The 21,194-nt window shown below is 39.8% G+C and overlaps 1 protein-coding gene across 1 annotated transcript in view; it reads left to right on the top strand.

Moving 5' to 3' along the window:
• The window catches only part of KCNH1 (potassium voltage-gated channel subfamily H member 1), a 180,890-nt gene that overhangs the window by 102,855 nt on the left and 56,841 nt on the right, over positions 1 to 21,194 (top strand). The window contains exon 10 of the mRNA XM_075042027.1: positions 5,312 to 5,508. Within this exon, the coding sequence (XP_074898128.1) occupies positions 5,312 to 5,508 (197 nt within the window). The remainder of the gene's footprint in view (positions 1 to 5,311; positions 5,509 to 21,194) is intronic.

Below are 21,194 nucleotides of genomic sequence, written 5' to 3' on the forward strand. Positions count from 1 at the left end.
AGGAGTTCTCCCCCTGAGGAGGAAGGAGCAGCAAAGACAACATGAGATGAACTGACTGCAACTCCCGTTCCCGTGAGGAGGTGGAGAAAACTGGGAGTGGAGTTGAGCCTGGGAAGAAGGGAGGGCTGGGGGAAGGTCTTCTAAGGTTTGGTTTTACTTCTCACTATCTTTGTTTTGATTTGATTGGTAGTAAATGACATTGATTTTGTTTTTCCCCAAGTTGAGTCTGTTTTTTGGCCATGACCATAAGTGGTGAGTGATCCCTCCCTGTCCTTGTCTCGACCCACGAGCTTTTCTTTATATTTTCTCCTCCCCATCCCACTGGCGGGGGAGGAGTGAGGGAGCAGCTTCATGGTGCTTTGTTGCCGGCTGGGCTTAAACCACAACAGACCCGAGTCTCTCATCGCTGGCTTTGAACATGAGGGCTAAATACACTGTCCTTAGTGGAATTATGCTTGAATACAATTGGTAGGAACCTGTGACATGGACTAACTTCAGATCCTCTGGTTCTGTTCAAATCTGTTCAGGAGGTTAAAAATAAAAGAGAAAGATCAGGCCAAGTTTTTTGTTTGTTTTTAAATTTCAGCAGCATTTTAACTGAACAGTCAATAAAATAGAAACCAATGCACAAAGAATCTGTGTTTGCCTTTACAGCAGTTGGTGTCTCCCTCTGCTTGGAGGTGGAGAACAAATCCTGAGAGCACAGGCCAGTGTGGGTGCCTCAGGGAGCTGTGACGGGAAAGTCGTGCAGGTCTGGCAGCAGCTGTGGATCAGCATCACAGATAACTGTATTTGCTAACACCTGATTCCCAAGGTATGCTTAGTGCTGCCTTGCTACTGAGGTACCATCAAGCAGTGTTTGGTCATTCTAGCTTATCTTTGGGTTTGCTGAGACTATGTCAGATCACAGTACTTCTATAGTTCAAACATGCAGATGAAGGCAGATCTGGAAGGGGCCTCAGCTAGATTCTGGTGTTGGCTGCTGTAACAACTATTACTATTGATTTAAGAATGATTCTAACATGAATATTTTGTCTGATGTACTGAAAATCCATGGATTCATGTGAATCCCATCAAAGTCCATACTGACTTGGAAGACCTTTAGCACATGAATCCATGGCCTCTCCTTCTCACCCAGCTGCTATCACACCAAAACTGCACCATGACCCCCAGATACCCAGAACCCAAAAGTGAACTGAGTAGCTTATCAGTCAAAATATTGCACATAGAGTCATATTTTTTCGGAGTAGGGTGGAATATCTTCTGTCTGAGAGCTCTTCAATACTTCCTGTTTGTAAAAGTGAAAAAACTAAGCATTGTTCTGGTAGGCACATCAAGGCAATACAGCTGTAATGTGCAAGCACGTTTTTTTTTCTCAAGCAGAATCAGCAAAACACTTGGCTAAGTTGCAATAATCAGATCTTCATTACTGGTGTTGCTTTCAGGAGACAGAATAGATGTGCCTTGACCTTTTGGCTGACTCAGGCTGAATTTGCAGTGGTAACAGAGAAATCTTTTCACTTATAAGATGAATAGCAAATTTGTTATGGAGAAAAGGTTGGGAAAGAAAAAATACGGAAACAGAAGGTGCTGGTTTTATAAAATAATTCTTCAGTGTTTAAATATATCAGGGTTTGGGGACTTGTTATTATAATTAAAACAAACAAGCAAACATAAAAGGCAGAAAATTATTTGGCTTTCCAGTGCATACTGAGCTGATGGTGGAAAAGGTCCTCAGCCCACAAATCCAGCAGGGAATACAAATGATTGATGGTGAAAGCTTAGATCATCCACTTTAAGTGTGATTGGCGGTGTTCCTGGCAAATGTCTGGAACTCAGCAAGCTGGGAATGAGAAATGCAAAGTACTGACAAATGGCCATCTGCATTTCTCTAGTTTTTTAATCTTTCTTCAGAGGTAAGGTGAAATATATAAAGCCTGGAGTTATATGTAAAAAGAGGCTTTTGACTCAGTTTCTCTAATGCAGCCATTAGACTTTGCCAACCACCTTCTGACACACCTATAAGTCTCATCTTACTCTTCTTGCTTCCCAGTTACAAATGTTTTTGATAAAACACACACTTAATCTGCCCTTTTTTTTTCCTTCCTTTTTCCTGAGTGATTGATCTTACTTTATGGAGAACATATAAACGAAGGGAGATGGTATGCAGTTCCTTGTTATGTTTAAGATTATTGTTCTAATCCAGCGCAGGTACTCCTGGGTGGAATTTTAATTCCTGCTTGCTATAAAGACTTGCTACTGCTCCTTTTTTTCCTCCATTTTTCTGTGAATGTCAAACACAAATTTTTTAAAATCTGACAATCTAGATCGATAGTTTTGGTGTGCATCATTTAGAAAATGCACTTGACAGAAAGCAAGCAGTGTGATGCTTGCACGTGTGCCTTGCTTTGGAAATCGAACTGTAATGTAGAATTGACTTTTTACTAGATACTGGCTGTTAACTCAATGAACTTCAAGGAAATTCTTAATGATAGAAAACAGTACAACTTCTTGTTTTAGCCTGGTTTGTCTTTTTTTAAAAAATTGAAGCTTCTGTGATCTGACTCAGTCTGTGGTTCATGTGTTGCTTTTCTCTGTTTTGGTTTGGCTCAGTGGGCACCCGCAGACGTAGCTCCTTCATGGGCTGCTCTTGTCACCAGAGGGAAGCGGCTCCCTGGGGTGGCAGGAAACTGCAGGAGGGGGAGTTTTTCAGGAGTTACAAATAGCAAGGGAAAAACGGGGTTGCTGCCACAGGTGAAGAACACAGTTGTGTCTTTCTGTGTTACGTTGAAAGCAGAATTATATGTTAAAAAGAGTGAGATGTAACTAACTTCTGCTGTATGCCATTTCGTATGCAGGCAAAGCAGCACCATGCTGTTTGTACTTGCATTCTACTAATTATTCTTCATGTTACTGTGGGGCAGTAAAATAATTGTTGTCATTTTAAGGTAGGAAACTTGTCTGGAGATGTTAAGAAACATGCTTAGAAACAAGCTAGAATTCCTCTCCCTTACGCTTGGACTACCAGCTCTAACTGTTGCTCATCAGTGATGGCACATTTCAATGCTTGATAGATTCCAGAACGTTAATTAAAACAGTTGTTTAGCTAATTGCCTGGAAGATTGCAAGTAAAAGCATATTTATTCCAAAGGCAAACAATCCATTTTTACCCAGTGAAGCATATCAGTTTTTATGGTGCATAAAAATTGTTTTACTTCAATTTTGAATATATTCTGCGTTTGTCTGTCTAAAGGCCTTGTAGATGATGATCTATTTTAAGTGCATGGAAGCTTTTTTTCTGAGGCCATTTTTAATGTATCTACTAAAAACGTGTATGTTTAAATAATTGAAAGTGTGAAAAGTCATTACCATTAAAATGAAAAGTTGCTTACTGCATGGGGCTATTGGACTACCACCATGCTTACTGATATGCAGCCTTTGCAGTATTTCTGGATGTTGGTACTGTCCTATATAAAGAGACTAGAGGTGGAAGGAAGGGTATCATTATGGTGCCTTTGCCTAACTTTGTGGGGAAAAAATGTGCATATTGAGCAGGTGGTTTCAGTGTATATATGCATTTAAAATGGAAATATAGTCTATGCTCCTCCAAAGTGTTCAGGGACTGAACTGGTCCCTGGCAGGTGGACTGCATAGGGCTTTTGTGGAAGACTGGGGGCACATCAGTGTGAACCACAACTTACTGCACTACGGCATAGATTACCATCAGGCTGATAGCTTCTCCTCAAAGAGAAAATGCTTATCATCTAATGGAAGAGATTACATAATAGTGGAAGTGCAGCTCAAGGGCTGAAATGGGAGTTCTGGGTTTAATTTAAAAGTTTTCTTGATCTCTTTACTCATGATGGTTGTCTTGACTTTCATATAGACTCTCATACATGACTATTTATTTATTTAGGGAATGAAATCTAAAAGGGCCTGGGTGAAGTCAATAAACTAATATATATTTTGATGCTTTGGCTTTAAGAATTGCTATGGGCAAAGTATTATTTGTAAGACAAGGGACCATCTTGTCCATCCCTACCACAACTTGATAGACACTGTGAATGTATTTCTTCGTTGTTTGTGTTAAAAGTGATGTGCAGTGGTGATATAACACAGCAGAGGTTTAAGAGGAAAATACCATTCAAAACAAAAATAGTGCAGTTTTTCATTATCTAAGGTAACAACTAAATATTCTTATCTTGTTATCATTATATGTCAGAAAACAGAAAAAAAAAAAAAAAAGACCATTACTCCTTAAAGGAGCTTGTAACTTTCTCCTAAACAGTCCCTTCGGTGCCCAGACTAAGCTGGAATATAACCAGTGAAATCCTGACTGGGGGCTGCTCCTCAGGCAGGTTTTGGTATACTTGTACTGTGTTTTAGTGCCTAGACTGGTGTAAATGCCCTCATTTCAATATTCCTCAGTAGGGACTTCCCTGGCTGCCCCAAGCTCATAGAGGCAGGCACATGGGAAGGTTGTAAAGAAATGGCCATGTTTTCTTTCTTCCAGGGTGTAACAGCTAAATATTCTTGCCTTGTCAGTACTATCTTGGTGATAACTAGCATGTACTTTTCTTGTTTTGGACTATGTTGTTACCTTAAACCTCTGCTGTATTATATTGGGACACACATGCACAAATACTGAAAGATTTTCTTGAGAATCTTACCAGCTGAAAAGCATTAGAGCCACCAGAGTTGAGAGATCTGCTCTTTCGTACTGTTGTAAAGACAGACTTTTCTGGCAATGATCTAGCAAACTAGGGCAAACTTACTTTAATATTGATGTATGGTAGTGTTCGTTACACTCTGTAACTGCACTGATATATTATACAAGATGGTTTTATTGACACAATGGTGGGTAATTGTTAGCCAGATTAAGAAAACTCAACAACATAGATGTGAGAAACAAATCTTTTGCGTGCCAGTTAAAAGAAGAAAGGGAAAAAGCATTTCCTCTTAATTAATCTCTTTGAAAGGGATCAGAACAGAACATGAACCAAGAATGAACTGTTTGTCTTGATTTTTTTAGAGGAAAACCTTTACTGATATTTAAAGGGGACTTGTCACATGAAACACTTTTGATTGTGGTTTATTCTTATGAAATTTTACTGGGCTGTTGTAATTAAGAAAAAGATAGTGGAAAAGTTTATCAATGACATATTTCAAAGATTATTTTTTTTCCAGACAGAATTTTTTTCTGACTACATAAAATAGAAGAACCTTGACTGCATAAATGAGATATATGTTCTTTTATATTTTTGGTGGAAATAGTACCATTATTGAAAGCAATGCTGCTGCTTTTCTCTAGGCAAAGGAGACGTTTTTGGTGATGTGTTCTGGAAGGAGTCTACCCTCGCCCAGTCCTGTGCTAATGTAAGGGCTCTGACTTACTGTGATCTTCATGTGATTAAGAGAGATGCCTTGCAGAAAGTGCTGGAGTTCTATACAGCCTTTTCACACTCCTTCTCCAGAAATCTCATTTTGACCTACAACTTGAGAAAAAGGGTAAGTAGCTTTGATTTTAACATGCACCATATAAATGATCACTTTTAAGGACCGTCTGTATGAAAAAACAGAATTGCTTGAATTTTGGCATTCTTCACAGCCTCTCTTATAAGAAGGTTTTTCAGAGCTTGCCTAAAAGACACTGCTAGCATGTAGGTTTAAAAAGCTATAAGTATTTATTTCAGTGCTAGTTTTATAGAGAGCTGGATTGAGTATATGTGAAAGTATTTTACACTTCTATGAAGTGGACAGATTCCAGCATATTTGCGAACTGTCATGCACTTGTGATAAATAACGTTCACTACTTTCTGCAACTTTAGTTTGTAAAGCAGCTAAAAAGATGTTAGGGGCGTTGCCCAAAGTTAAAAGGAAAGTGGAGGGAAAGGTATGAAATCTAATATATGGAACAAAAGTCTGCAACAGTAATCACAATGGAAAAGTAATATGAACATGACTGATTCTATCAAGAGTTGTTTCTTTTAGTATCAATCACATTTTGGAATTACTTTGCTTATCTATAATGTTTCCATTTTCTTATCCTTGATTTTTTTTGGCTCTTTTAATTTCTTCCTGCGTGCCAGTTCAAGTTATTTTGTCAAATGAGGATCATCATAACCTAATATCCCATTTTAAATTCTCTGTGTAATCTTCAGTGAACCACCTCTGCAGATATTTATTAAAACTGTAGTAGGTATAATTCAGTTGATATGATTTTAAGATGCAATGTAGAAGACAATAATATTACATTGAAAGTAAATACATTGGAGCACCAATACTTGCTTTAAAATATTATGATATAAAGATACTTGAGATCAGCTAAAGAAATACTTTTGATAGATTTTTTTTTTTTTTTTTTTGTTCCTAAAAACAGTTCTCCATGGTAACTTCTAGGTGCCAAGTAAGTCCTAGATAATTACACCTGAAAAAATAGAAACCTTTTCATCTTTGAAGTCTGTTTTGTAAAATTAGGCTTTAAGCCTAGAGTATTGATATTTTTTATTAATTATTATTATTAATTTTTGTACCTAGAGGTGGCACACTGAAATTAAAATAGTGTGATGATGTTTTCTATCTGCATATGTTATCAATATCAAAGAATTCAGCTTTTCAGTATTGGGCAAAGAAGAATGTGCTATCCACACTTTGGTCAAATAAATCAAAGCTCTAGTAGAAAATAGAGGTAATTAAAAACTAAGAAGCAAATTTGTACTTGAGGATTTTCTCACAGGACATTTTTTTCAAATGACATTATGTTCCTGAAGGACAAGGAAAAGATATACAGCTGCAAGAAGATTAGGAGAGATGTCCTGTTAAAAACTAAGTTTAAAAACCAGCTACTTACCTGGTGTTAATTAATGTAAGAAATAAAATAAATTAAAGAATTTGGTATTGAGATCACCTAAAGCATCAGTATAACTGACTGACATATGTTAAAGTAAGACTGTGGGTAATGTGGTAAGATGGTCTAACTACTTTTTTTTTTTTAACATCAGTAGAAATGACAAACTTTGAGGCATAGAAGGACCAACTCTCTTAAAGCTCACAGTAATGCTAGCAGAGTCGCATCATTTTGGATCTGCTCTGAGCCAAAAGTCCAGACTTTAGAATCAAATGGCTACTCCAGAAGTGACACTCTTTCCCTCCATGTTCATCAATGTAGTTTTTCCCAGCCCAGGTTACAAAACACTTTTTAACCACAGTATTGTAATTCCTGTGCTGTCAATTTTGTACACAAAATGTTCCTAATAAAAAGGTACGTTTTATGATAGAAATTTTCATACAGATATTCAAATAATTGGATTTTAATTGAGTTGCAGTCAGCAGAAAATTGGCATTGATTGATAATGGAAGTGACGGTTTGATGGTTCTAAGTTAACAGACTGTAATTTTATTTATTTTATTGAAAGAAGGCTGATTACAATCTGAATGCAAATGCTGAATAATGTAAATACTATATACTTTCAGAAATGCATAGAAGGTATGGTACTTTAGAGATTGGAGATAATGCACATTAAAAGGCAACTTTTTAGAGTTAGGAATTTAATCTGGTTTAAATATCTGTGAATCTTTTATAGAAATAGCTCCTCGGCCTGTCACTTCTAACACTTCTAGTCTATTTCTGCAAATGGAATTTTGTAGAATTCAGATGAACCGGTACCTTCTGTGAGTTACGTTTGTAATGTATTGCATATCCTTTGGAATATAAATACCAGAATTGCACTTCTCATTTTGATAAACAGTTTCATCTCTGGCTCCAAACTTGTTCAACTAGTTGAAGTGTAGATACTGTATATTCATCCCAAATATATTCACACAGATTCCAAATACATGAAAAAGCAGCTTTGGGGATTTTTTTGCCTGAAGGATCTCATGGGTATATTTTTAGACTTGCTTATTCCTCTGAGGTGTCCCCAGCTCCAGGGTGCATATAGCCTTCACTTGGCCATGGTACTGAGTCTCACTGCATAGTGCAAGGCAGTTTCTAGCCAGGTTTCACTCTGCTTAAGCGACCTTTAGCGTTGGTCCTCTCTTTCACCATGTTCACGTATTCCTTGGCTGCTGGGTCTCCTCCAGTGATCCCTTCCCTCGTGGATATGGGACTCCCTGTCCCAGACCCTTCGGTGCCAGTGAGCAGTGCTCATCGTAGAGATGTCCCCCACGCTTGCTGGAGTCTGGATCCACTTGCTAATGACTGTGACAGAAATAAGCAGACATGCAGATGCGTTGTAAGGTACCAAACCCAATTGGTCTTGACCTTAGGTAACTCTAGAGCTGGATTTAGGCAAAGTAAAAAGCATCTTCCCTCCATTCCTTGTGCTGCTCTTCCTACCAGTCTTGAATGTGCTTTGAGCTGAGCTGGGAGGGAAGGACGCTTCTGTCTGTGTGTCCCCCTTATGCCCTCTCTAGAACAGGGCCACAGTTATGAAATGTTACTGCCTGTGACATCTGAGGATGTCGGGGCCAAGGGAGCTACTTCCAGTCCGCTGTTCCTGGCATGCCATGGCTGGCTGGCTGTGCTGTGAAAACAGTTTCCTTTCACTCACTTTCTCGACAAACTGGTGAAATATCCTCTTTTCTAAAAGTGTCAGCTCACTGTTAGGTGACTCCCCGAGCAGTTCCTCAAGCTACTAAAATCCCTCCTGAAGTTATTAGCTGTCTAGTTGCCTCTGGCTGGAGCTCAGACTTGGAAAACTTTTTCTTTTTCCTAAAGGTGAAGAGAATGGAGATCTTTAATTAACTCTTTCTGCTGCTAGTCATTGAAATCTTCATCTAACTGGAAGCAGGAGGGGAATCAGCTGCCGCATCTCTCTAACATCTTAAGAAAATAGAACTGCAGTCTGTGGCTGCAGGTGGCTGTATGTCAGACTCGAGGGCTTTGCAGCTGAAAGGAAGCTGACAGAGGATTTCTCAGAGCACTTCCTTCTGTAACAATGTTGTAAAATTAAAGCAGGTTGACTTGATGTTTCTCTCCATATTTGGAATCTCAGAGAGGAACCAAAGTGTGGACACTGGGGGTATGTGGGGTGGTCAAGTGACAAACTCACCCCTATGGAGGGTGTGCTAGACAAAAGAGAATATTGCAGGTTTGGAGGGCAGCAAGATTCACAGGCTGGAGGGAGGTCTATTTTTTCCCAACAGATATTTAAACATTTCTGGGTTTCCAGCCTGGACTTCATAGCTCCAGGATGGTAGAAGAGTAATAAGAGAGAAGCTTGCATGATAGATCTTTAGTTGTCTTTTGCTTGTGATGAGGTGCAAGTTTGCTGGCACCTTCTTTATGAACGTGAAAGGCCTTGGGCAGTGCTTGCAAGTGTTCTGGTTTTGGCAGTTGCTTCTTTCCATGTGTGTGAGCTTTGTGACCAACACTAACTTACACTGTTGTGCCACAGTGTATTTGCTCAGTTCATTCTGCTGCAGCCATAAATGATGTTGTAGCTCAAATGGTCGCACATGCTACATAAAAGAGAGAATTCTCATACGTAATTTATTAAGCTGAGATTTCTCTAGTAAGCCATTTTAGCCTGGATAGAGATTAAATGACTAATTCTGAATACTTTGGAGTATCATGATAGAAAGTGCAAGTAGCTTTTCCAGAAGCTGAAATTTGTGCCCTGGAATAAAAGAAGTAATGCAGTAGGATGTAGAAATGTTATTCGGGATTTTGTAAGACTGAAAGAAACGGCAAAGAACACCCTGCATTTTTACAAAGCAAGCATGATTTAGTGATTTAAAGCCAAAACTCCTAGTCAGAAGTATTTCTTGAGAGAGCAGCGATTGCAACAAAGTACTCTGTCTCCCTGCCTATGTAGGATTGCTTGCTTTTGTACATGTAGTGGTATGCTTATTCTATGCCATTCCAACTGTGCCAGTGGACACGGCTTCCACCATCTCTTTGTAAAAGCAATTTAAAAATATAATTGTGCTTTCCTCTTCAGCATTAGCTTCACCTTTTTTCTCTTTATACTGTAAGCTCTAACTAGAGAGAGAACCTCTCTCAGATCAAACATTTCAGTTAGGAGTGCTTCCAGCCTTGATTTTAAATCTCAGGGGGCTTGGCAGCAGGTTGCTTTCAGAGAGGCAATCCATAGCCTTGTATTCTGCCTTTCCACATGACAGGTTTTCCAATTCTTTTTCATGATACTGGTTCAAAATGGTATTCCAGAATTCTTTCTGATATGAAAGGCTGAATTGCTGGAAGATTTTAACAAAACTTTCTTAAATAAGAAGAGTGAAAGGTTTTAATTTTAGAATATTGGCCCATTTGATGATAGATTTCAGAATGGTCAAACTGACAGCCTGTTTCTTTCTCCTGTGCTTGTACTCACCAAAACAATGCCACAAGTCATGTGGGAAGAGGGTTTTAATGCTTGACTGGCATGCATCTTGCAGCACTGAAAACCCAGGACACTGGGCACAACTGAGATGTCTGGATGGGTCTGTGGCTTGGGAGTTATGCCATATTAGCTGGCCAGGAGGCAAAGCTGTAATTTTCCAAAAAACCTTCCAAATGTAAATAAGCACTTAAGTAATCAACTCTGTTCTTTCCCATGCTGTCTTTTAAAAGCTGTTCAGGTAGTTGAATGTTCCTATATTCCCTGTTTCTCTGTGTCAGTCTAAGCAAGATGTATTTTATTTTGTTTCCTCATTGGTAGATTCCATATTGCATTTTTGCATCTTCTCTCTGGCCTTGGACAACTTAACTTTTATCTTTCTCTAACAGATGACTGTTTATCTAGCTCACAGTTTTTTATGCAAATTGTCTTTGCACCCTGGACTGAAAGTGTTCTGAGGCATGTTACGTGTTGTTAGGTTTGCATGTCTGCTATGGATAATTTAAGTGATAGGACTGGTTGACACCCCATGCTCTGAGGAGCATGTGCCCTTGGATTTCTTCCTTCTCCTCTCCTGCAGCTTGTTGCACCCCTTCAGGTAAAGCCTTAAAACCCAGACTTGGAGAGGATTTGACCAACTGCAAGCTTTTAACATTCATATTTCTACAGTGATTGTTAAGTGTTCAGCCCAGGGTAACTCCATTACCTTTCAGAGACATCATCTTGACGTGACGATGTCTCAACTAATTCCAAAACTTTGGAGGTTAAAAGTTATTTCTGTTCCATTTAAATCTATAGGGCCTTGAGCCTTAGGGTCCTATGCTTATACAGAGGAAGATCTGGCCGCAGACAAATATTTTACATAGTGGGGATGTAGATTTGCAATAGAGGACATAATTAACTAAGAAGTTCTAAGACAATGTGGCAGTTTGACCTTGGCTGTTTGCCATGTGCCGACCAAGCTGCTTTATTGCTCCCCCTTCTCGACAGGACAGGGGGAGAAAAATAAGATGAAAAGCTCATGGGTCGAGATAAGGACAAGGAGATGACTTACCAATTACTGTCACAGGCAAAACAAACTTGATGTAGGGAAATTAATTTCATTTATTACCAATTAATCACAGTATGATATTGACACATAAGAACAAATCTAAAAAACACCTTCCCCGCCCCCCTTCCTTCTTCCCAGACTCAAATTCACTCCCAACTCTTCTACCTCCTCCCCCTGAGCAGTGCAGGGAGTTGGGGAATGGGGATTGCAGTCAGTTCATAATGCTTGCTCTCTGCCATTCCTTCCTCCTCACACTCTTCCCCTGCTCCAGCATGGGGTCCTTCTCACAGCAGACAGTCCTTCACAAACTTCTCCAATGCGGGTTCTTCCCATGGGCAGAAGTTCTTCAAGAACTGCTCCAGCATGGGTCCTTTCCGTGGGCTGCAGTCCTTCAGGAACAGCCTGCTCCAGCGTGTGTCCCCTGTGGGACCACAGATCCTGCCAGAAGACCTGCTCCGGCATGGGCTCCCTTCAGCGGGCTGCAGAGTGCGTATCTGCTCCACTGTGGGCCTCCATGGGCTGTAGGGAGACAACCTGCATCACCATGGTCTTCACCACGGCCTGCAGGGAAATCTCTGCTCCAGTGCTTGAAGCATGTCCGCTCCTTCACTGACCATGGTGTCTGAAGAGTTGTTTCTCTCACATATTCTCCCTTCTCTCTGCTGCTGTTGTGCAGCGTTTTTTACCCTTTCTTAAATACATTATCACAGAGATGCTACTAACATCGCTGATGGGCTCAGTTTTGGCCAGGGGCGGGTCTGTCTTGGAGCCTGTTAGAACTGGCTCTGTCCATCATGAGTACAGCTTCTGGTGCCTGCCTTCACAGAAGCCACCCCTGTAGCCCCCCTGCTGCCAAATCCTTGCCACATAAACCCAACACAGACGGCAAAACTATTCTGTTGCTTGTATTCGGTACATGATACATTTTCATGTAAATTTTAGCTGTAACTTAGATTAATCTATGTGGTAAGTAGTGAAATGCTTCTTTAAGATGCTCTTAAATGACTAATCCGTTCTAAACTGATGTGATGAATTCATCACTTGTCTGAGATGCCGCCTTCTACTATGAATAATGAGCAATTTTTCATACATTTAGATGGTGTAGTATAATGTCTGTACAATTGTTATAAAGAAGTAACTTAGTATACCATACAAAATAACATGTGTATTTCCCCAAATGGATATTAAGTTGTTGAAATTCTGACAGGTCATTCACTAATAAATCACTTTAAAAGTAACCTAGTGACCAATAGATATTAATAACCATCAATAAAATAAATTGATGGAAGAACTGGTAAGGGTGAATTTTGAATTACAATTCATCTTAAAATGGAAGACTATGATTCTTTTATGATGCTGATACTAAAACCATAACTGCCTTGAAGTATCTTCAGTAAGAGAGTATTTCCTGTTCTGTGCTATCGTAGATTTATAGGTTTTCCCACATTGGTCACTAAATACTTAATGATAATTTGCATTCTGACCACTGAATTAGAAATTAAATTTGTACAGACTGAATTTATAGAGTCAGAATTTTAGCTATTTCCCAATGTGTTTTCTAAGTATGGAAAACTATGTCAATGTTATGTCAATGAAAGGCATACCAATTATATGTCAGTACCTGGAAAAAAGATGTGGTAAATGGAACAAATTCTGGCCGTCCTGAAATTGAGGCTAAGCACTTCATTCATTAATCCAGAAACAGGATTGATTTTTTGTTTGTTTTATCACATTTTGAGTAGACCCACTTGAATTTTTTTGGAAGGGTTTTTTTTTCCTCAATGACCCGTAAAATATTCAGCCTTAAATATAAAAGAAGAATATTCTGACCTTTCCAAAATCTGTAGAGTGTTCGTAAAGTCTTTCCATATATGGCAAAGCTATTATGAGTAGATGAAAAATGCAGTTAACAAGGTTGACGGTGAATTAAAATAAAATTTGTTTTCAGACTATTTTAATCCTTAAAAAAAAAAAAAAAGGCACATTTGGCTTTTGTGAAGCTGTTTTCCGATGAGTAATAGAAAGTTAACATTAAAAAGGGGTCTTCTCGCATTTTTAACATGCACAACCACCCACACCAGCTTGTTTATCCCAACAGAAGAAAATGCATTACTTTGATTTTTACCCTTCTCCACCCACATAGATTAAAGCGTAGAAATAATTTTAATATAGATAAAGGTTACTCAGTGTGAATGAGGATTCCCCAGAATAGCTCCCCCAAGCCTTTTTAAAATAGAAAATGAATTTCCTAGGAACTGGGGAAAGTCTAAGTGTTGGCCCACCACCAGGGACAGAAGACAATAATCTAAAAGACTGTAACTGCTGTTACGCAGTCTGGGAGTCTGGTCTTCGTTGTGAAAACAGTGAAATGCTCACTAGTATTTTTACAGTAGGAAGGATCAGTCCTTAGTTTAAACTCATATTTTTCTTACTATTGTGTTGACTTAGATAAATAGAAGTTTAATACAGATACACAAGGGAGGCTGAACAGCAGCCTGTCTGTGTAGTGTGTTATTCTCATTTTTAGTACGTGCATGGCACACTACCACCTGCTTATAGTTAAGTGTACTGAAGTGCGTTAGTTTAGGACCATGCTGGCAAAGAGGAAGGGGACGTTCCATGGGAATTCAAAGAGTTCTTAACCTTTCTCCAAAGCTTGAAGTCTATCTTCTACTGCTTACCATGACTGAGTGGCCAGAATTTAAAAATCTCTCCGTATTTCTAATTTAAAAAGTAAAATATATTTTTTTTATTGGTGCCTGTCATCCCTCTGTGTGTACCTGTGTATATATCTGTGTAATGACTGGCCTATTGCTGAATCTCTCACGTCATTAAAATATTATGCACTTTTTGTAATATACAAATGCTGTTGCCCAGGCTTTTTTGCCTATATGTGCCATGTTCTATCATGTATTATAACTGCACTAATTATGTCATGCCTCCAGTGCCCTAGTGATTGTATTTTCTGATATACCCTGGTGCTTCATAAACTGTGGAGCATTAGTGACCAAGCAAAAGACAGAACAGTGACCTAATACCCTCCTGTATTATTTTTTTTTTCAACCCTAGAAATTATCTCTGGTGTCTGTGGTCTAGGAAGCAGGTGACTCTAGGACAAACTCTTACTAAAAGGTTGTGATTTCCTGCCATAACAGCTTTAATCTTTTTGTCTTCTCTAAGGTCACTAAAAGCCAAACTCCTAGGACTGCAAATCCAAACACTCAACCTGCTCAAGGCATTCCATGAAGGAGAGAGAGTGTAGATAGCTGTGCAATATGAAAGCTGAGTTGCAATCAAACTTTATAATCTAAGTGATCAGATTGGTCCTTTCTTCAGCTCTCCAATGAAAGCTGAAATAATTACCCCCTATTAAAAAAAGGAATAAAATTCTGGAGGCTATTGCTAATGTGTAGACTTTGTGATCCTTGCTCCAGACCAAGCCCTACCTACAGGTCCTCTGTTTTCTTGCTTAAATGTTGAGACTTTTATTGTAACTGCGAGCTCTTGGACAGCGCGACAAAGGAGGTCTTTTTCCTCTTGGTGTACCTGAGCCAGGTGTCCACAGCTTTTCCAAGGACTCCATTTGATATGCGCCATGATGGGCATAAAACAAGTAGCTCACCTTAAACGTGACAAATGCTGTTACGATTTTGCATGAAACAAAGCAGTTTTCCAGCTTGATTTATGAACACTGGGAGGTGCCCATAGTATTTGTGTCAAACTATGTTTAGACAACTTATGTTATTCCTGTATCTATGCTTGAGAATCAGCCTCCTAGTTACCTTTGGACAAGTATCTTGCTGGGGGGATACAGCCAGGAGCATACCACATTCCTCAGTCTCAAGCCTGCTCAAAATAGTCACGCAGGTAGCGTGGTGTCTGATGTCAGCCTGCTTTACAGGCTGCTGCCCATTCCAGTGTGACATTGAAGTGTTTGACTGCTGAACATGAAGTGGAGTAACTGCTAGGTGTGGCCTTGTGAAAGTTTTTGAATTTGAAATTCAGTAAGATTTACCATCATGGGAATGAACCAATTGCAAACAAAACTTGATAGGGTACCTTGCCAATCACCTGCTATGACCGTAGCTACTGACTATTGCCACAGCTAAAGTCAAGTAGTAAGGAGGGTGTTGTGTTGGGCTGTGGCTCAGTATAAGAACTTGCTGAAATATTTTGAGAGTAGAATCATGAATCAACCCCTTTCTATTTGGTATTATTTTTGCAGCAGGTAGCTGGGTTTTTCCTCAAGCTGTGTATGATTCCTTCCTCAGAAAGTAGTGCATTATTGTGTCAAACAATCTGTTTGGATTCAGATTTTCAAACAGAAATGTGGTACCTGACACTGATGTAAAATATTAAAGCCCTATGCAAATGAATGTACTAAGTGTTTTTAGAGTAATTTTTCTAAATTAGCAAACTGCAGAAGGGCCTTACACTCAGCTCCACTTGAAAACACTGTCACTATTCTCCCTCTTGCTATCACTTTTTTTTTGTTCCCATTCATTTTCTCTTTCTACCTATTACATTCCAAAATGGGGTGTGAACTTCAGTATCTTGTGTAAGGGCACTGATACATACCAAGTTCAGTAATATCTCCCTCAAATGAAGCAGGAGCATACAGTGGTAGGCTACTCTGAGTATACTCTGTGTCCCAAAATACTGTCCATACAGGACTTGGAGTGGGAATAGCACTATCCATGAACAACTGTGCAGCTGGACATGAAGTAATCTTAATTAACCACAGGTCCAAATCCATTGTCTCTCTATGCAGCTGTGAGACTGCATAATGCTTTCACCAGATTTTTATCTGGAGCTGAGTCTGCTAAATCCATTTTTAATTAGTACAGCATTATGAGTGTGAAAACCTGACACCCAATTAAAGTAATATTTGAGACTTGAATACTATGTGCTTTTGTTACCATATACTTACGTGTTTCTTCTTTTCATCACCATCTTCTGGGGTCGTTTCCAAATACAGGAAGGAAAATGCTCAACACATGCCTTGTTCCAAGTCTCTGTGACTTTGGCAAACCACGTCTACACCAGGTCCCCAGCATGTGTCCCCAGGAACCATGCAGCCAGCCCAATCTGGCCTCTCCTTGCAATTCATCTAAAGGTATTATGCCTTCATCTTAGAATTTCAGAGGATGTGCTTCTACCATCCAAGAAACCTTATGCTTGATAATTTCTCCCATATGCTCTGTAATAAATATACCACACAACAAAATTATTTTGTGATTAATTTACACAGCTGACATCAGAGAATCCAAGAAAATTTCTGCCAAAATAATTTTGTAACACATTGGATGATTTACCTTGTAAACTACCATAAGCATTGTCTTTGTGTGAAAATGCAGAATTATGTTCCCCTTCTGGAAATATTTTTTTCCTTTATTCTTATACCCCCCCCTCCCCCGCCCCCCCCAATCTCTCTAATAAGAGCTAATAATATACCAAGGTTCACAAGAATATGTAAATCTGTGCCTCCAGTCTTCAGGGTTGATGCCTTGTTTTGTATGAAATTTGAATAAATTGTGTGAACTCCAGCATTCTTTGCACTGTTGCGGAAGCGAGGCATCTTACAGTTTTCCTCTAAGTAAGGGGATGGGCAATTTGTTAATTGTTTTCCAAGGTTTCACTGTTATTTCACAGTGAAAGGAAAGATATTATTTATGGCCAGTTATTATCCTGATGAATGAAAACAAAATTGCTGTTGACTTTCATCACATACTTGATCAGATGGTTTAGGTTGGAGATGAAATATGAGGATGCTGTAATCTTTGCTAACGTTAAGATACAAAGCAATAGCAGAGGAAGAAAATAGTGTTAGCTCTAACAAATGGATATTGGCTTTGCTATTAGAACTTTGGTGTAGTCTAGAAACATATTATTAGCTTTTGATTTCCCTTGCCTGCGTTTTTCAAATTGCTCAAGGAGGAAGTTGTGTAGGAGTAAAAGTTGTATTGGGTAGTTCAGTGGCTTACATGCTTTCAGTGATTATCCTGTACCCTTTCCGAAAGAGGAGATTCACATTTAGTCCAATGACAAATTCATTGGAGTAAGTGGAAGAAGTAATAATGAAAAGCTTTTATTTGGGATGTCATTTGGGAACAGTTCTATCCTTTAACATAAAAGCATTATGATGTTCTCTGTCAGTAGCATTCAGAAATATAATTTGCTTTTGACAGTCAAGACAGTTCATAAATGACCTTCATCATTCATACCCAAACTATCCTGTAACACAGATGCAGCCATGAACGGAGTTTGAAAAACTTGTGGCTTCTGGTTTGTAATATATTTCAGAGATTTAGCATAGTTTGTCTAAATTTGTTATTGCTCTGTTATTTTTATGATATCTAGCATATATTTTAGTGTTATGATGGCATAACTTAAAAAATACTGAGGGGGTGTTTCTTCTTGTGCTCTCTGAAAATCTATCATAAAATATTGCATATTGCTTGGTTCACCACATTTTCCAGTCAGTAAGATTTTCCAAACCCCATCATTGTCACCACAGAGCTGTTCAGAAAGGCTTACTTTGTGGAATTATAAGGCCCCTACCAGATTACCTTTAATAATATTGTCATTTTCTTTCACGTTGGAATTTCCTTACTGAACAATTTAAGGTATGAAAATGGAGCACTTCATCCAAAGATCTCATGTGGGGTTTTATTTCTTTATTTTTTTATAAGATATTGAATAATTTCTTGTCCTTATATGAAGGGAAACCCAAATGTAGAGGATTCAGTGACTTGCTGGATTGTACAGCATCTGTCAGTGATGATGAGGAACAGAACCAGGATTTTCTAGCCATATGCTCTACACAGTGTGGAAGAACTTTGAAGGGCTGCAGCATGTAGTATAGCATGTTGAATTATGCCGTGTGTAGTGGAAGAGCAGACTCTGATTTTGTGCTGCAGTCTTGTAAAAGGCCTTTGTGTCTGCTCTCTGTCTGAGAGACAAGCCACTCTATGAATAATAAGTATTTAATAGTACATACAAAGTGTTCTAAAGGGAGCAACTGAGTGAGCAAAAACAAGGACAAGGTTGCCAAGAGAGACTAGAAGAATGGTACTTGGAACACAAGCTTGTCCCTCTTCCCTATTAAATACTGCATGTACAAAGAGAGCCTCTCAGTAGATAAGCAAGGTAAACAGAGAAAGGGGCAGGAGAGAAAAGGAGTGGATCATGTGGTATCTCTCCATGGAGATGGGTGGAAAAAGCTGGATGAAGGGAGCAGCTGGTAGTATGTGATCCACAAGGCTATAGGACAGCAGTAGGTGACTGGGGACAGAGGCAGCTCATTCTCTTTCAGTGTTTTCCTAGACCAGGTGGACACAATCAAAGCAATAAAGGGCAACTTCAAATTGTCTTATTCACCAACTTCTCCCTAGCTGGCCACCCAGGAAACCCTTCTGATTACACCATTTGACAGCCTATCTGCCACCCCTTCCAGCCAACGGAAGCTGCAATACAGCAACATCTGTGCTCTCATGATCTCTTGGGAATATTATTAAAGCAGCCAACAGAAGGAGATGGAGAAGTCAGGAGCACCTTCTAGTGACATTACTGCACTTGAGGTGCTTTCTCAGCTATCTGGATGACCTAGTATCCGAGGTTGCTCTAGTACACAAGTCTAACCCTACCAATACAAAACAGTGCCTTCTAGAAAGTCTGACATGAGACCGTGGTGGTGCAGGCTGCATCACATCTTACCACTACCACAGAGTGTCCTAGAACCAGGGATACCTAACACGCTTCTTCAAAAGCTGTGTGGCATGGATATGGAGCCCACCTCTCCCACTGGGCAGGTCATGCTGCTGGGCCTATGCCATGGTGATCATCAAAAGCAATCTTAATTGGTATTTCCACGTAGTAACCCAAATGGTGCATGATTGATCCTGCTTCTCCTTCTCCTCTCATGTGAACATGAGCGACAAAGCTGCTTTAGGGACCAAAAGAGATATAACATTTGCATTCTGCAGCCCTCCCACCTTAGAGAAACAACATGTGATTAAGCTGGAGGCTGCTGCTCCACAGTTGCTGGATGAGAGCCAAATGTGGGTTTGTCAGACTACCCAGACGCACTTAGCAACTGCCTGTGTGCTTGGGATGTGCCGAGCCAGTCTCAGCACACCACGCTGTCTGCCCCTGCCTGAACATGCCACCAGGTCATGTTTTCCCTTGAGATTTACTCTGCATGGGTGTTTTGCTCTGTTCTGCCCATCAGCAGGTGAGCCCCACGCCTTCTGAGCAGCTTTTGAAGGTGACCTGGGCCAGCTGCGTCCATTCGAACAGGTACACCTCATGCTCTGTAAGCCGTCTTATTGCTGAGTTGTGAGAGCACCTTCTCAGCAGACAGTGCTGGAGCCAAGACCCTGGGGAAGGGGGGGGGAGAATGGGTGTTCTGCCCCATGTGAGCAAACAGGTCTGTTGGGACAAGCACCTAGAGCTCAGTGGTGGTTGGCTTTCAGGTATGGCCCCTGATGGGCCTAGGGAGGTAGATGAGAAAGGCTGATTTCTCAGAGATCTGCATCTTTCCTGGTTCTGATTTCTCTCTCCATTCCCCTCACATTGCCTGAAGAGATGCTGGCAGGTAGCAGAGCTAGGCAGGACCCCTCCCGTAGGACTGGGTTGTATTATGGGAGTGTGTATGGTGTGGACAAACGATGTGTGTATTAAAGACTGAACTGGCTTAGCTACAAGGGATGGGGGTATCTATAGCAGTAGGTGCCCTCTCAGAGATGCACTGAAGAACAGCTAGAGCCTGCTGGAGACAGCAGGCTGGGCAGCAGCAGAGAAGATAACATTCATGGTCCAGCCTGAGGTCATCTTGCATACACAGTACTCAGGAATATTCTGAAAGGGAAGTGTGACACTGCTTATTGTTAATTTTATTGTAGGAGAGTCAGCATTAATTGATCTGGAAGAAAACAAACTTTTTAAAAAGGATTACTGTTCGTCTGAGCTATTCAGAGGTTTCTAGCGCAAAGTGTTCAAAGCATAAACTGTTGCTTACAGATCCAGCACAGTTCAGTGCAGGGTATTTCGTGGTTCGTGGAGTTGTACAACAAGTAGGAATAGTTCTTATGGCTGGGAGCCTCCTCAAATGGGTCTGACGTCAGCAGAAAACGCTTCTATCGAAGAACTTCATGATCCTTCTTTAACCAGAGGTTTCTAGTCCCTTTATTTTTGTACATGCTGAGTCAACTCTTTGCATGGTCAGTAAGGCAAGAGTGAGCAGATAGGAGTAGAGTGGGAAGAAGTCTATAATACAATAATAATAAGCTAAACAAATTACCTTTGTAATGAGTGTAGCAAAAAGGTAGGTAATGTTAGTCGCTATTTGGCTGTTGCTGGATCGGTGGCTCTTTTTTTCCTGCATGCTTACGTTAGGACATTCTAATCATCATTGCATTAGAAGGCTTCCCATTTTATTTTTTCTTTAGGGTATAGATATTGTAACTTGCACTTAATGCAGAGAGTGAACAAGAAAAGATTTCAGAAAGACTTTCTTTAATAGCATATTAATTGGTAAAGATTGTTTTGCAATACAAATATTCTTTGTTTACTATTAAAAAGCTTCAATTGCCTTTAGACATCCTAAGTGATTTAGAGAAACAGACAAATGATTTAATTTTGATTTTGTTTTATACTCCAATGAAGCAAACAACAGATTTGGAACAAACTGCTTGCTAGACCTTGGAAATTAAACTGCTCGTTTTATTGGGCACTGGTAAAGTGTGTCTGCCTTTCCTGACGGCAGACAAGCCTGCAATACGTTGACTCATGCTTGTTAGGGT

The sequence above is a fragment of the Buteo buteo genome, chromosome 12 (assembly GCF_964188355.1).
Source record: "Buteo buteo chromosome 12, bButBut1.hap1.1, whole genome shotgun sequence".
Taxonomy (NCBI): Eukaryota; Metazoa; Chordata; class Aves; order Accipitriformes; family Accipitridae; genus Buteo; species Buteo buteo.